Source organism: Pelodiscus sinensis, chromosome 12, assembly GCF_049634645.1.
Source record: "Pelodiscus sinensis isolate JC-2024 chromosome 12, ASM4963464v1, whole genome shotgun sequence".
Lineage (NCBI taxonomy): Eukaryota > Metazoa > Chordata > Testudines > Trionychidae > Pelodiscus > Pelodiscus sinensis.
Genome location: NC_134722.1, coordinates 47,148,671 through 47,164,136, shown reverse-complemented (window position 1 = coordinate 47,164,136; position 15,466 = coordinate 47,148,671). Strand labels below are relative to the sequence as shown.

Below are 15,466 nucleotides of genomic sequence, written 5' to 3'. Positions count from 1 at the left end.
CTCCGAGGCTCTTCCACCTACCCTCCGCACCGTGGCAGGCCCCCACCGGGACCACCGAGGGCCCTGTGCTGCTCGTGGGCCACGCAGAGCCTCCTGCAGCTGGAGACCATCACCTGGGGTCCCCACAGCAGCCCCAGCGCCTTCAGGAAACCGCCAGCGGTAGCTGGGTGCCAAACTCCTAGGTGCTTTGGTAAATCCCCGAGGGCCCCGGCCCACAGGTGCCTGACTCCCGTTGGTTGCGCTGGGAGCCAGGCGCTGGAATACCTGTGAGCGGCTTGCCCTGCCTTCGTTTAAGGACTCCAGGTGAGGGAGAACCCCCCCCCCCCGCCCCTCGTAAGTCGGCTTTTCCAGTGCTTACGCACCGTCATCGAGGTTCAACTTCCAGCCTGTGGCTTTGGTTCTGCCTTTATGTACTAGCTGGAAGAGCCCCGTACTAGTGCGTCCCTTGTGTGTACTGAAAACTCTCCCCATTCCCAGCTCTCACTTGAAATCAACCCAGGGGCCCTGCCAGCAGGCCTGGGGGCTCGTCTGGAAGCGGGCAATGCAGGCCTCCTGGCAAAGAGCTGGCGTAGAGCAAGGTGGGGTGAGTCAGGGCGCTCTGCCTTCGGGAGCAGCCTGCTTCGACCCTCGGGGGTTTGGGATTGGCTTGGGGGTCTCTACTGAGGGTGCGTCTACATGTGGGAGCCAAGGGTGTGACTCCCAGCTCAAGGAGACGTCCTTGCGGTTGTTCTTACCCAGACAACGCACCAAAAATCAAGTGTAGCCGTGAGCCGGTGCCGAGGCTCTCAGACAGGAATGGCCTTCGGGCAGCTGGTCTGGCCTGGGCCTAATCTCCTCTCCAAGGGTAGATCTAGCCTAAGAACTAAGGCAGCGCTCCTTGGTAGCCTGCGGGTTTCCTCCTCCGTCTCTGTGAGAACCGCGCACACGAAGCTGGGACAGCGCCGTTAGAAACCAGAAGTTGCCGCCGAGTCGAGATCCGATGGCCACCTCCTGCAATACGGCGCGTCTCCGACGCGGTGCAGATGGGAAGACTTGGCGACATGTTCAGAGGCGGGAGCGGGACTTGTAGGCGTAGGCTTTAGAGGGCTGTTTTCCTAACGCTGCTGGGGAAAACCTGGACTGGACTTACAGACTTGTGTTGTCCACAGAGACCGGCTGAGCACATCACAGAGCCCCAAAGGCAGGTTTCAACCCCTTTTAAAATGTGTGGACCCCAAAAATCATTTCCAATGGAGGTGCGGGCCCCTTGGAAGCCTTAGACTGGTCTGCAGAGGCCCCAGGGTCCCTGGACTACAGGTGTGAACCACTGATCTAAAGCAATCCAGATCTTCCAGCTTCTCCGAGCCCCTAACCTGCAGACTGACCCAGGGAACCCGTGTTTACAGAGAGCTTCAGCTTCCCTCCCCTCGCTTTCCTCCCCTTTTTTGGGCTCATACATAGATTGGGGACAGCTGGTCCAGGAACTGACCCCAGCCCATTGGACTTGCTTCTGCCGTCACACCAGCTATTTCCCGCTCTAACTCCACGGGCTGTCTACACTTAGTGGGGGTGCTGGCCGAGCTGGGGTGGACATACGGTAGCTCTCGTCAAGCAGGGCAGTCCAGGCGGGAGCCGCATGCGACAGACCCCTGGGGGCTGGGCGGTAGCCTGGGCTGCTGCTCTCCACTGCTGTGCCGCTGCGGCTACGCTAGGCTTTGTGTGGGAGAGGCAGGGTGAGTCTGGCCCGTGAGCTGTGCGCCAGGTGCGGACACGCCCGCTGACTCGCCGCAGGGAGGGAGGAGAGTTAGGCCCGCAGCCGCCTGCGTGTTGGATCCCACAATGCCCCTTCCTCTTGCAGGCTGTTTCAGCAAGGACCAGGTGTACCTGGACGGGATTCTCCGCATCCTGCGGCATCGGCAAACCATCGACTTCCGGCTGCTGGCAGCACTGGGCAAGGTAACAGCCTCGGGTGGCCGGAACCGGCTTCCTGACGCCAAAGCAGAGCGTGGGGATGAGCCCGGAGCCGGACGGGGTTCATGGGCAGTGCACATGGTGTTTTACTGTCCCAGCCGGCGCGCCGCGCTTTGCCAGCGACTGGGCTGCTGTGCAGTGCAAACAGCACGATGCGTTACGCCATTGGCCAGCGGCAACCCTGCCCCCTTCAATGGGCTGTCACCCGACAGTCCTGGTGGGCTCGCTTTCTTCAATACCAAAGGCCCTCATTTTCAGTGTAGTTACAGTAGCCCTGAAGTATTACAGGTGCAGACAGCTCTCGGCCCTTCCAAGCCCTCAGCAGAGTCCCCACCAGCAGCCCTTCATGCACAGCTACCCGGAAGCGGTGTACTAGGTGCAGGGGCTTGTAGGCAACCGTGGCAGTTGCCAACGATGACGTCACGCCATTGAGGGCTATGGAGGCGGGGGCGCCGATCGCGCATTCCGCCTGGGGCGCCAGTTGCCGGCAGCCCGCCTGGAGCCGCTCCTGACTAGGTGTAGGGAGTTCTCAGGGCTGAGGCAGGTGTTGCGTGTAAGAAAAGCGGCCCCTTTCCTGGCTGGTCCCAGTGGGTGTCAGGGGCAGAGAAACCCTCTTTTGTCCTCCCCGTACAGAGAGTTGAATTCCCAAGAGAGTCTCTTGAGCCAGTCACACGAGAGCATCGTACAAAGAGCACCGAGCGGGTGCTTGTGCGACAGCGAGGGGTTCCCGTGGCAGCTTGCGCGTGTGGGACTTCCAGCGCGCAGGGCGGGTGGGATCCCTCGCCGTCCCTTCCAGCGCGCGGGGCGGGTGGGATCCCTCGCCGTCCCTTCCAGCGCGCGGGGCGGGTGGGATCCCTCGCCGTCCCTTCCAGCGCGCGGGGCGGGTGGGATCCCTCGCCGTCCCTTCCAGCGCGCGGGGCGGGTCGGATCCCTCGCCGTCCCTCCCAGCGCGCGGGGCGGGTCGGATCCCTCGCCGTCCCTTCCAGCGCGCGGGGCGGGTCGGATCCCTCGCCGTCCCTCCCAGCGCACGGGGCGGGTGGGATCCCTCGCCGTCCCTCCCAGCGCGCGGGGCGGGTCGGATCCCTCGCCGTCCCTCCCAGCGCGCGGGGCGGGTGGGATCCCTCGCCGTCCCTCCCAGCGCGCGGGGCGGGTGGGATCCCTCGCCGTCCCTCCCAGCGCGCGGGGCGGGTTGGGATCCCTCGCCGTCCCTCCCAGCGCGCGGGGCGGGTGGGATCCCTCGCCGTCCCTTCCAGCGCGCGGGGCGGGTGGGATCCCTCGCCGTCCCTCCCAGCGCGCGGGGCGGGTGGGATCCCTCGCCGTCCCTCCCAGCGCGCGGGGCGGGTGGGATCCCTCGCCGTCCCTCCCAGCGCGCGGGGCGGGTGGGATCCCTCGCCGTCCCTCCCAGCGCGCGGGGCGGGTTGGGATCCCTCGCCGTCCCTCCCAGCGCGCGGGGCGGGTGGGATCCCTCGCCGTCCCTTCCAGCGCGCGGGGCGGGTGGGATCCCTCGCCGTCCCTCCCAGCGCGCGGGGCGGGTGGGATCCCTCGTCGTCCCTCCCAGCGCGCGGGGCGGGTCGGATCCCTCGTCGTCCCTCCCAGCGCGCGGGGCGGGTGGGATCCCTCGCCGTCCCTTCCAGCACGCGGGGCGGGGCGGGGCGGGGCGGATCCCTCGCCGTCCTTTCAGTGTGCGTGGGTTCTCTCTTCCCTCTGATCTGAGTGTTTCACCTGTCGCCCAGGGAGACTGAGTCAGGGTCTCTGGTTAGCTCAGGCGTGCGCTCCCCAGCGGCGGCTCAGAGTTCTCAGCTGTTCCCCTGGCCTGGCCTCTGGAGCTGCCTCCCATCCAAGGCGTTCTGCGCACGGCCCAGGGAGAGCGCGGCTGAGCTGGTCGGGCCAAACAGGCAGGGAGGTGCCAGTGAACTGCGGCCCCTCTGCATCCAGCACGGCCGTGTCTGGCGAGCACCTCCGCAGCCATGGCATACAGGCCCTCGGACCCAACCGCGCAGGGCCGTTTTCCGGAGCGGGGGAACGGCAGCAGCCCCCACCCGCTGGAACTGCCGCTGCCCAGGCGCTGTGTCAGACACTGCTTACTCTCCTGCACCTGGAAACGTCTCTGTCGGTTCCTTCCCTCCCCTGCTTCGTACGGCCCGGAGATTGGAGCAGACAGGGTCCCCCTGTGCTCCTCTGATCCCAGCCCTGAGTCTCAGCCCGGCGGAGCTGGCCCTCTCAAGCTCCCCCTCCCTACCAGAAGCACTTTTAGACACAGCCGGCACTAGCTCCCTGGCCCTGAGTGTGCAGGTGAGGTCCCATGGGTGTGAGGTGACAAAGACCCACGCGTCAGCCAGGCTCCCAGGGGGGTTTCCCAAGACAGGCACCTCACCTGAGCGACGCTGGGGGGCCGTCTGTGGCTTGGTTTGGCCACTAGGGGCTAATGTGTATTGCTGAACCCCTGCCCCGTTTTTCACAGCACGGCTTCTTCTGCTGCCTTGGCTGCCCCCCGGCCTGTCTCAGATGGCCTCCGGGGCCCGGCTCTGGAGCACTGAGCCTCTGGCCGCTGCCGCTGCCGCAGCACTTTCCTGTGTCTTGTGAAGACATGGGCGGTGGGTGAAGGCTTAGCTGGGGAAGGCTACCAAAGCCCCGCCCCTTCTGCCCAAAGCCACACCCCTTCCCCAAGACCATGCCCCTTCACAACCGTGCCCCTCCCAACCCCAGCGGAGGGCCGGGACTACCACACAGCGCAGCCCAGCCTTGCCCAGCCGGGCGGCCGTGTGGCACAGCCCCAACCTGCACAAGGTGCGGACTGTGCTAGGACCCTCTCGGAGGCCGTGCTGGTGCCATAGTGTGCTGGAGGCGTGTTTGTCTCTAGTGCCCCTGGGCCCGGCCCAGCTATCGCCGCAGGGGGTGGCAGCGAGGCAGTCACTGTGCCTAGAACCCAAGGAGACCGTCGCTTTCACTCGCCTGCCTCCCCGCCTGGGGCGGTTTCCTAGAGTACCGAAGCTGCACACAGCCTCCGGGGCTACACGCTCCACCGCCCACAGGGGGTTTGGAACCGGGGAGTTTCCCAGGTGCAAGCTCTTCTTGTGTCAGGCCGCCGTGGGGCCCAAGAGACGGCGCCGGCCAGAGGAGGGAGTTGCCTCTGCCCTGTGATACCTGCCTGAGCTGACAGGACACGACGCCTGCCTCCACCTCAGCAATTTCCGCTCCAACTGGGAAACGGGCAGGCCCTGATACCTGCGCCTGTTGCACGGGGACGGCAGCTCATGCTGTGACGCGCCCTGCAGTCAGACCCGAGAGCCACGGCTGGAAGCATCTCCTGACCCTGGAGCTGGTGGGTCACGGCCTGGCTGGGGAGCGACCATGTAGCTCAGGGCTCTGGAATCCAGGGACCATTCTTGGGGCCTCTCAGATCTGCCCATACGTGTGCAAGGCCTTGCCTGGTGCAGTGAACCAGCAGCCCTGCCCCATGGCTCCGTGTTGGGGGGGAGCCTGAACCGGCTGTGTACTTTCCCCAGGTCTCCTATGAAGATGTGACTCAGCTGAAGCCGTTTGGGGTGCTGGAGAAGGCGCGAATCCCCCATTTCATGCAGGACCTGGAGCGGTACCGGAAGCAGCTTGAGCACATCATGGCCACCAACCGGCTGAATGAGGAGGAGCTAGAACAGCTGCTGCCGGACTGACAGGTGGGCAGGTCCCTGACCTCCCTGCCCCCGTGGCAGCGTCCTGCATCCCAGGCCACACGAGGGCAGTGTCTCGCGTGCGCATCTGACTGCGGCCGTCCAAAGCGTTCGGGGGGAGGGGGGCAGGGGGGTCCGTCTATTTATTGTTCATGTTGTGACTGTTCGGCAGCTCTGCCCTCCCTTGGAGGAGGCTGCTGGTTCAGAGCTTCCTCCCATCCATTCAGAATCGGGCTCTGCCAAGGGAGAGCTGGTTTTGGGTGGATTCCTGCAGGAGGGCAGGCCTTGCATGCCGCAGCCAGGGCAGGGAGGGAGGGGTAATGGCTAAGGTGCATGCAGGGCAGCTAGCGTGGGGGGGGGAGGGAGGGCTACGCTGGGGGAAGGAAGGATGATGAAGGAAGATAAACAGCCACGTCCAAGCTGGGGAGAAGAAATGCTTCTATAGCAATCGCGGAGAGACGTGGGCGCGCGGGAGCCTGTTAAAACCCGAGGAGGGAGTGGCGGGGCGTGGTAGAGCCAGGTGTCTGGAAGCGGAGCCGGAAGAGGCTGGAGCCCCACGTCTGTTCTAGTCTGTGGCGGTTCTTATGCCGCACCCCTCACTGGGAAAGCCGCTCCGCGAGGACTGACTGCTCCAAGGAGGGAGGGGGCAACGGGCTATAAGTAAAGAGATCAGATGTAGGCTGCATGCCGTGCAGAGCCTCTGGCAGCGCAGCCCACGTGGCACCAGAACCACCAGGTGCTCGTGTCCCCCCCCCGTCTGTGCATTGCCTGGTGAAACGCCTACGAAAGGTTTTACTCTCCCCAATAAAGACTTTTCCACTCGCATGGACGTGGGAGGTGTCAGTGAGGCTGGTGAAGCAGAGGGAAGGGGTCAGCCAAGCCCAGGAATTCCTGGCCGGAGATGAGGGGGTTGTTACGAATGGCCCCAGCCAGGTCAGTGGTAGTTCAGGTGGGCAGCCTTCCTCTATTGGGCACGTCAGACTCACTCGGCAGCACGATCTTTCCCAGACCTCACCTCTGGAGAACTGTTCTCTGCAGTCAGACCCTGAGCAAACCGCAGCGACCAGTCCCCTGGCTTAGATTCTCCTCTTTAATATATTTCCTCCAACAAGGCAGTTCCCAACAAACAGCCTTGCTTGAAAAAGCTATTTACAGATACCCCGTCGTCACCATCCTCCCTCTTGTCGCGCAAGGCCCCGATTAGTGGAGCGCCCCGGCCGAGACCATCCAGAGAAGTCTCTGCAGGCCTTTCCCCTGGAACGGATGGAGGAGGGGGTGAGACAGAGCCCGCGATGGTCTTGGATTGGTTTAAATCGCATCCCTGATGAAGTAGCACGGTTGAGATGGTGGGTTAGTGCGAAACCGTCCCACAGGGGGAGCTAGAAGCGCTTCATCTGGCGGCGCTCCTGCCGGCGCTGCTTCTTCTCATTCGGCTCCTGGGCGGCAGCGGAATTGTCGGCCGTGAGCCAGGGCCCCAGGACGTTCACCCACAGGAGATAGAGAGCCCGGCCTGGAGCCTGCAAAGCACAAGAGGCAGCAGAGTCACTGACTGTGGGCGGGAGCTCAGAAGCAGAACCAGAGACACAGCACCAGCAGAGGTGCACCTTGACATGCCAAAGCTGCAGGGGCTCGCCGCTTATCTAAGGGCCTAAAAATAGACCTGAGGCCTAAGCCGAGCCCTGACTTCTGTTTGAGAGCCCCCCAGGCCAGGGAACCATGCGAGACAGGAGAGAACGTGGGCTGCTCCGTTTTAATGCTTGTTCAAGTCAGCCCGTTGCCGGGCAAGACTGCCAACACGTGGCTCAGGCACCAGGCCGCTCCGCTAACAGCCAGCCATTTATTACTAGTGGCTTCTGCCACCCCATCCCACCAGTGACCTATGTCGGTACCAGCCAGCTGGAGGGTTAATACAGGAAGGGCTGTTGCGATGGACATCTGCCTTGATTTTCAGGGGTGCTGAGTGCTCAGCTGCTCCTCAGTTCAGTTGGGGTTTCACCTGCACAGACATGGTGAAGCAAGTGCTCACAGGTCAGCCCGTCACCATCCACACGTAAAGTATCGCAGTGCACATCCCAGTGGGGAACAGCACTCTCTTCCGGAGACGGCCGGGGGAGGCCCAGAGATGTACCAAAAGCTGGCTCTAGGTTCGGATGGGAGGATAAGAAATGAAGTGGAAATAAGGGAGAGTAATTCACCACTGAAACCATTTACCCAGGGCAGTGGTGCAGTCTCCCATCACTGGCCTTTTGCAAATCAAGCTCGATAGCGTTTTACAAAGTTCTGCTCTGGGAATTACGTTGGGGCAGGTCTCTGGCTGGTGCTCAACCCTTACAATGGTCCTTCCAGCTGAGGTTCAGGGCTGGCTGTGAATCAGGGCAGGGAGAAGACCAGGACTGCCCCAGCAACTTACCAAGAGCCAGAAGTACCAGACATAGAGGGAGAAGCAGCTGAGCACTTGGATGATGGCTGTCAGTAAGATCACATCCTTCAGGTGCCTGAGAGGGACAGGAAAGGCAACAGGTCAATTTCACTGGCCCACAGCCCGTTTCCTGTAACTGACCATCTGCAGTTGCAGCCTCTGGAGTTAACACTGCAATTCTGCTGCCACGACATGGCTCCTCTCAGCTCCGCCCCTGCTCTGCGCCTTGCAGCACGCCCGGGGGTAAATGGGCCCTTGTATGCACTCAGGCAGCAGGTCCTGCTCACCTGGACTCGCCTGGGTGTGGACACTCACTCTGCCATCCCCTGCTCCATATTGAGGTCGATCCCCCCGTCAGCCAGGCTGCCATCGTCCGCGAAAGACGCTTTTGCCATGGAGCTCATGGAGCGGTAACTGGCGCCATAGATCGCCACGCTGAACACGCACGCACCCTGCAACCAACAAGCCGCGGTCAGCCGTGAAAGCCACCCTTTTGGAAGGCCCCAACGTACAGGAGCAGAGCCCAGACCACTTCATACTGAGTTCTCGTCAGCTGGGTAAAATCCCCTCCCCCCCACACAGATCTCGTGCGTGTTCAGGGAACCAAGGCTTATGTACTGCCTTTCAGAGCAACCTGAGCGCTCAGAGTGGGCACCAGGCCCAAAACAGTGACTGCCAAACTCCGCACTAACCCCAACAGGAGATGTAGGGGTTGCAATTTGAACACCCAGCAAAGATTCCTCACAGCCCCAGGGAGAAGCAGGCGGAAGGGTGAGAAAATGGAACAAATACCCCACCAGGTGCTACCCCCTTGCTTCCTCTGCCCTGCATGGGGGACAGAGATCAGGGACTTACCCAGGTCCAGAAGGAAGCTGTTGTGTAGAAGATCACCAGGTTCACAACTCCATAAATGGCCTGGAAGACAAGGGAAAAGAAGTCAGGCAGTGAATGGACGGGAAGGAACACATTAGGTCCAAGACAGCTTTGGGCCTTCTCCGAGTATGCTAGCACGAGAAATGGCCTGCGACAGTGTGTCACCCCTCCCGCCCCCCGTTGCCCCTTGCCTGCGTCTGAGATCTATTGCCCTGCCAGGCTGGAGAGGAAAGCTCCAGAGAGCTCCGTGGTGTCAGAAAGCTGAGGCTGGAACCAGACCGTTTCCAAAGCCAGGAAGTGGCGCAGGAGCATTTTTAAGAGTGGGGATCCTGAAATCCAGCCCCCCTATCGCTGTCCATCTCCTGTCCCAGCTGAAGCCAGGAGCAAAGCCCTGGTGTGTGGGGCTGGCAGCTGGGACCCCAGGCACAGGACCCGCAGCAGAGCCCCTGGCATGCAGGGCGGCAGAGGGGAAGCCAGGCATGTAGGGTTGGCAGCTGGGAGTCAGAGGTAGTGCAGCACTCCCCCTGCTCCCCTAGTTCCCGCGCCTATGGAGTCAGGCAAGCCACAAGCCCGCAGAGCAGGAGTGTCAGTCTGACTGGGGTAACAGGTTTAGGGTGGAGAGCTCCTTGCTTTCCTAGTGCCAGTTCTAAGCTCCTTCAAACCTGGCCACAACTGCCTTTACTGTACACAATAGGCCAACACACGGGGTTACTCGCTGTCACTTGTACATTTCTCCTCCCCCAGAAGGCAGCCCAGGGTTGGGTCGGCTTGCCCCACTAACCCATTCCTGGAAGTGAAAACCATTCTGCTTCCACTGCAGAAGCTGCGTGGGGGCCAAGTGAGAAGGAGTGGCCAGCCAGAGAAGGAATCCCTTCCATCCCTACCAGGAGTCAGGGCTATCGGGCCCCACAAGAGGATGGGACAGAAGTGGCTTTGGGAGGGAAGCAGCTGCAGACAGGAATTCGTGGCCCGGGAAGACTGACGGAGACAGGCTCACACACTCACATTAGCACCCAGGATGATCCACAAGTAGAATTTCAGAGTCTCCTTGTTCTCTTCAAAAATCTGCTTTTTGCCTTTGGTTCCCACCTTCCCCTTTGGCTAGAAAAAGAGCGTAGCTGTTAGCACACACACCCTCCCCCTCCTCACACCTCGAGGCCCTGCCAGCCCACAGGCATTGGAGCCCAAAGGCAGCGCTGTTATAGAACGGTACGCAGCGTTAGCAGCCACCCCAGGAACTGAGTATGCTTTTCAGAGTGCTCCTTCGGCAACCCAGCCAGTGCTGGGCGAGTTCTCACACACATATAACTTGCTTGCAGGACTGGAAGGGTTTTGCCTGGGCTGTATAGTTGTGTTTCCGAGACATTGGCATAGTAGCTTCCTGGGGGGGTTGTGAAAGGCACAGGAATGGCCTTTGCTTTCTCCGCTTGTGTTTGGCAGCAGTCCGGAATCCAGCTTGGCCTGCTGGGCTCCCCGCAGACGAGTCCTTCCCGTTTATTCTGCGTTGGCCTGCAGACTCCGGGCACTGCCGTGTGCGTCTGACAACGGTCCGGGCCTGGGGCGGCCCCCGCGCGTGTCAGTCACCCCGCAGAGCAGCATCGGCTCCCCTGGCCGGGGGGGGCGCTCCATGAGCTGGCGGGCTCTGGCACCGCCGTGTCTTCCCCGCGGCCTCGGCAGTGTCGGGCAGGGCCTGGCCCCCCGGGGATCGACACGCGGGACGCGCCGCGGCCCCAGGACCCCCCGCTGGGCAGGAGACACCCCCCCGTCCTGCTCATGAGGGGGGGCTCAGGCCAGGTCCGGGGGGAAGGGGGCTCAGGCCTAGAGGGAGGGGCTGTGGGAAGGGAGGAAGGGGGGGGCTCAGGCCCGGGGGAAGGGGCTGTGGGAAGGGAGGGGGGGGCACAGGCCCGGGGGGAGGGGCTGGGGTAAGGGAGGGGGGCTCAGGCCCGGGGAAGGGGCTGTGGGAAGGGAGGGGGGGGGCTCAGGCCCGGGGGAAGGGGCTGTGGGAAGGGAGGGGGGGGGAGCACAGGCCCGGGGGGAGGGGCTATGGGAAGGGAGGGGGGGGCTCAGGCCCGGGGGAAGGGGCTGTGGGAAGGGAGGGGGGGCTCAGGCCCGGGGGGGGGCTGGGGGAAGGGAGGGGGGGAAAGGGAGGGGGGGGCTCAGGCCCGGGGGGAAGGGGCTATGGGAAGGGAGGGGGGGGCTCAGGCCCGGGGGGAGGGGCTATGGGAAGGGAGGGGGGGGGCTCAGGCCCGGGGGAAGGGGCTATGGAAGGGAGGGGGGGATCAGGCCCGGGGAAGGGGCTGTGGGAAGGGAGGGGGGGCTCAGGCCCGGGGGAAGGGGCTATGGGAAGGGAGGGGGGGCTCAGGCCCGGGGGGGGCTGGGGGAAGGGAGGGGGGGAAGGGAGGGGGGGCTCAGGCCCGGGGGAAGGGGCTATGGGAAGGGAGGGGGGGGGCTCAGGCCCGGGGGGAGGGGCTATGGGAAGGGAGGGGGGGGCTCAGGCCCGGGGGGAAGGGGCTATGGAAGGGAGGGGGGGCTCAGGCCCGGGGGGGGCTGGGGGAAGGGAGGGGGGGAAGGGAGGGGGGGGCTCAGGCCCGGGGGAAGGGGCTATGGGAAGGGAGGGGGGGGCTCAGGCCCGGGGGGAGGGGCTATGGGAAGGGAGGGGGGGGCTCAGGCCCGGGGGAAGGGGCTATGGGAAGGGAGGGGGGGCTCAGGCCCGGGGGGGGGCTGGGGGAAGGGAGGGGGGGAAGGGAGGGGGGGGCTCAGGCCCGGGGGAAGGGGCTGTGGGAAGGGAGGGGGGGAGCACAGGCCCGGGGGGAGGGGCTATGGGAAGGGAGGGGGGGGCTCAGGCCCGGGGGAAGGGGCTATGGGAAGGGAGGGGGGGCTCAGGCCCGGGGGGGGCTGGGGGAAGGGAGGGGGGGGCTCAGGCCCGGGGGGGGGCTGGGGGAAGGGAGGGGGGGCTCAGGCCCGGGGGGGGGGCTCAGGCCCGGGGGGGGGGCTGGGGGAAGAGAGGGGGGGCTCAGGCCCGGGGGGGGGGCTGGGGGAAGAGAGGGGGGGCTCAGGCCCGGGGGGGGGGCTGGGGGAAGAGAGGGGGGGCTCAGGCCCGGGGGGGGGGCTGGGGGAAGAGAGGGGGGGCTCAGGCCCGGGGGGGGGAGCTGGGGGAAGAGAGGGGGGGCTCAGGCCCGGGGGGGGGGCTGGGGGAAGAAAGGGGGGGCTCAGGCCCGGGGGAGGCTGGGGGAAGGGAGGGGGGCTAGGCCCCCCCCGGCGCGCGCCCCCTCACCGCCATAACGGCTGCGGCTCGCCCGGCGGCAGAGACACCAACTCAGCACGAGCAACTTCCGGCGCCGCGTCACCGGAACCGGATGTGGTGCGCGGAGAGGCGAGGTTCTGACCCCGCGCCGGCCTACAGTTCCCAGCAGCCTCTGCGGCGTTGCCAGGGTAAACCCGGAAGTGCGGGCGTAGAGATGTGGGGGCGCGGGGCCTGCTACACCCGGGGTGGGGCAGGGGGCAGACAGACAGACACACACCCGGGGTGCAGCAGGGGGACAGACAGACAGACACACACCCGGGGTGCAGCAGGGGGACAGACAGACAGACACACACCCGGGGTGCGGCAGGGGGACAGACAGACAGACACACACCCGGGGTGCAGCAGGGGGACAGACAGACACACACCCGGGGTGCGGCAGGGGGGCAGACAGACACACACCCGGGGTGCGGCAGGGGGCAGACAGACAGACACACACCCGGGGTGCGGCAGCGGGGCAGACAGACAGACACACACCCGGGGTGCGGCAGGGGGCAGACAGACAGACACACACCCGGGGTGCAGCAGGGGGGCAGACAGACAGACACACACCCGGGGTGTGGCAGGGGGGCAGACAGACAGACACACACCCGGGGTGCAGCAGGGGGGCAGACAGACAGACACACACCCGGGGTGCGGCAGGGGGGCGGACAGACACACACCCGGGGTGCGGCAGGGGGGCAGACAGACAGACACACACCCGGGGTGCGGCAGGGGGACAGACAGACAGACACACACCCGGGGTGCAGCAGGGGGGCAGACAGACAGACACACACCCGGGGTGCAGCAGGGGGACAGACAGACAGACACACACCCGGGGTGCAGCAGGGGGACAGACAGACAGACACACACCCGGGGTGCGGCAGGGGGACAGACAGACACACACACACCCGGGGTGCGGCAGGGGGACAGACAGACAGACACACACCCGGGGTGCAGCAGGGGGACAGACAGACACACACACACCCGGGGTGCGGCAGGGGGACAGACAGACAGACACACACCCGGGGTGCAGCAGGGGGACAGACAGACACACACACACCCGGGGTGCGGCAGGGGGACAGACAGACAGACACACACCCGGGGTGCGGCAGGGGGACAGACAGACAGACACACACCCGGGGTGCAGCAGGGGGACAGACAGACAGACACACACCCGGGGTGCGGCAGGGGGGCAGACAGACAGACACACACCCGGGGTGCAGCAGGGGGACAGACAGACACACACCCGGGGTGCGGCAGGGGGACAGACAGACACACACCCGGGGTGCGGCAGGGGGGCAGACAGACACACACCCGGGGTGCGGCAGGGGGACAGACAGACACACACCCGGGGTGCGGCAGGGGGACAGACAGACACACACCCGGGGTGCGGCAGGGGGACAGACAGACAGACACACACCCGGGGTGCGGCAGGGGGCAGACAGACAGACACACACCCGGGGTGCGGCAGGGGGGCAGACAGACAGACACACACCCGGGGTGCGGCAGGGGGACAGACAGACAGACAGACACCCGGGGTGCGGCAAGGGGGCAGACAGACAGACACACACCCGGGGTGCGGCAGGGGGACAGACAGACACACACCCGGGGTGCGGCAGGGGGACGGACAGACAGACACACACCCGGGGTGCGGCAGGGGGGCGGACAGACAGACACACACCCGGGGTGCGGCAGGGGGGCGGACAGACAGACACACACCCGGGGTGCGGCAGGGGGGCGGACAGACAGACACACACCCGGGGTGCGGCAGGGGGACAGACAGACACACACCCGGGGTGCGGCAGGGGGACGGACAGACAGACACACACCCGGGGTGCGGCAGGGGGGCGGACAGACAGACACACACCCGGGGTGCGGCAGGGGGGCGGACAGACAGACACACACCCGGGGTGCGGCAGGGGGGCGGACAGACAGACACACACCCGGGGTGCGGCAGGGGGGCGGACAGACAGACACACACCCGGGGTGCGGCAGGGGGACAGACAGACAGACACACACCCGGGGTGCGGCAGGGGGCAGACAGACAGACACACACCCGGGGTGCGGCAGGGGGGCAGACAGACAGACACACACCCGGGGTGCGGCAGGGGGACAGACAGACAGACAGACACCCGGGGTGCGGCAAGGGGGCAGACAGACAGACACACACCCGGGGTGCGGCAGGGGGACAGACAGACACACACCCGGGGTGCGGCAGGGGGACGGACAGACAGACACACACCCGGGGTGCGGCAGGGGGGCGGACAGACAGACACACACCCGGGGTGCGGCAGGGGGGCGGACAGACAGACACACACCCGGGGTGCGGCAGGGGGGCGGACAGACAGACACACACCCGGGGTGCGGCAGGGGGGCGGACAGACAGACACACACCCGGGGTGCGGCAGGGGGACGGACAGACAGACACACACCCAGGGTGCAGCAGGGGGGCAGACAGACACACACCCGGGGTGCGGCAGGGGGACGGACAGACAGACACACACCCGGGGTGCGACAGGGGGACAGACAGACAGACACACACCCGGGGTGCGGCAGGGGGGCAGACAGACAGACACACACCCGGGGTGCGGCAGGGGGGCGGACAGACACACACCCGGGGTGCGGCAGGGGGGCGGACAGACACACACCCGGGGTGCGGCAGGGGGACAGACAGACAGACACACACCCGGGGTGCGGCAGGGGGACAGACAGACACACACCCGGGGTGCGACAGGGGGACAGACAGACAGACACACACCCGGGGTGCGGCAGGGGGGCAGACAGACAGACACACACCCGGGGTGCGGCAGGGGGGCGGACAGACACACACCCGGGGTGCGGCAGGGGGACAGACAGACAGACACACACCCGGGGTGCGGCAGGGGGACAGACAGACAGACACACACCCGGGGTGCGGCAGGGGGCAGACAGACAGACAGACACACACCCGGGGTGCGGCAGGGGGACAGACAGACAGACACACACCCGGGGTGCGGCAGGGGGACAGACAGACACACACCCGGGGTGCGGCAGGGGGACAGACAGACAGACAGACACACACCCGGGGTGCGGCAGGGGGGCAGACAGACAGACACACACCCGGGGTGCGGCAGGGGGGCAGACAGACAGACACCCGGGGTGCGGCAGGGGGGCAGACAGACAGACACACACCCGGCGTGCGACAGGGGGACAGACAGACAGACACACACCCGGGGTGTGGCAGAGGGGCGGACAGACAGACAGACACACACCCGGGGTGCGGCAGCGGGACAG

The 15,466-nt window shown here is 65.6% G+C and overlaps 3 protein-coding genes across 8 annotated transcripts in view; 2 read left to right on the top strand and 1 right to left on the bottom strand.

Moving 5' to 3' along the window:
* The window catches only part of MATCAP1 (microtubule associated tyrosine carboxypeptidase 1), a 37,668-nt gene extending 31,747 nt beyond the window's left edge, over positions 1-5,921 (top strand). For 2 of the 5 annotated variants that reach the window (XM_075940554.1, XM_075940552.1), the window contains 2 exons: positions 1,838-1,935; positions 5,457-5,921. In XM_075940554.1, the coding sequence (XP_075796669.1) occupies positions 1,838-1,935; positions 5,457-5,621 (263 nt within the window). In that variant the 3' untranslated portion in view covers positions 5,622-5,921. Of the gene's footprint in view, positions 1-1,148; positions 1,936-5,456 lie in introns of those variants that run through there. The other 3 variants (XR_012906780.1, XR_012906779.1, XM_075940556.1) reach the window with 3 other exon arrangements.
* Positions 5,922-6,689: 768 nt separating this feature from the next.
* On the bottom strand, positions 6,690-10,718 carry TMEM208 (transmembrane protein 208). The gene is made up of 6 exons (XM_075940558.1): positions 10,211-10,718; positions 9,916-10,011; positions 8,893-8,952; positions 8,353-8,489; positions 8,029-8,113; positions 6,690-7,135 (listed from the first exon to the last, which is right to left on the bottom strand). Exons 1-6 carry the CDS (start codon positions 10,280-10,282, stop codon positions 6,998-7,000), a joined length of 588 nt encoding a protein of 195 aa, XP_075796673.1. The 5' UTR covers positions 10,283-10,718; the 3' UTR covers positions 6,690-6,997.
* A 1,486-nt stretch (positions 10,719-12,204) lies between these two features.
* Positions 12,205-15,466, top strand: part of LOC142831111 (uncharacterized) — a 29,306-nt gene continuing 26,044 nt past the window's right edge. Inside the window, exon 1 of one of the 2 annotated variants that reach the window (XM_075940548.1) lies at positions 12,205-12,342. The gene's annotated coding sequence lies outside the window, so the exon portion shown is untranslated. Of the gene's footprint in view, positions 12,343-12,364; positions 12,400-15,466 lie in introns of those variants that run through there. The other variant, XM_075940549.1, reaches the window with a different exon arrangement.

Bases quoted from the DNA above. Each gene is read 5' to 3' on its own strand.
- TMEM208 (XM_075940558.1), bottom strand. From the start codon at position 10,282: ATGCCAATGTCTCGGAAACACAACTATACAGCCCAGGCAAAACCCTTC. The intron at 8,953-9,915 runs GTGAGTGTGTGA...CTTGTCTTCCAG, and splicing joins GGATCATCCTGGGTGCTAAT to GCCATTTATGGAGTTGTGAA. The intron at 8,490-8,892 runs GTAAGTCCCTGA...TGTTGGTTGCAG, and splicing joins CAGCTTCCTTCTGGACCTGG to GGTGCGTGCGTGTTCAGCGT.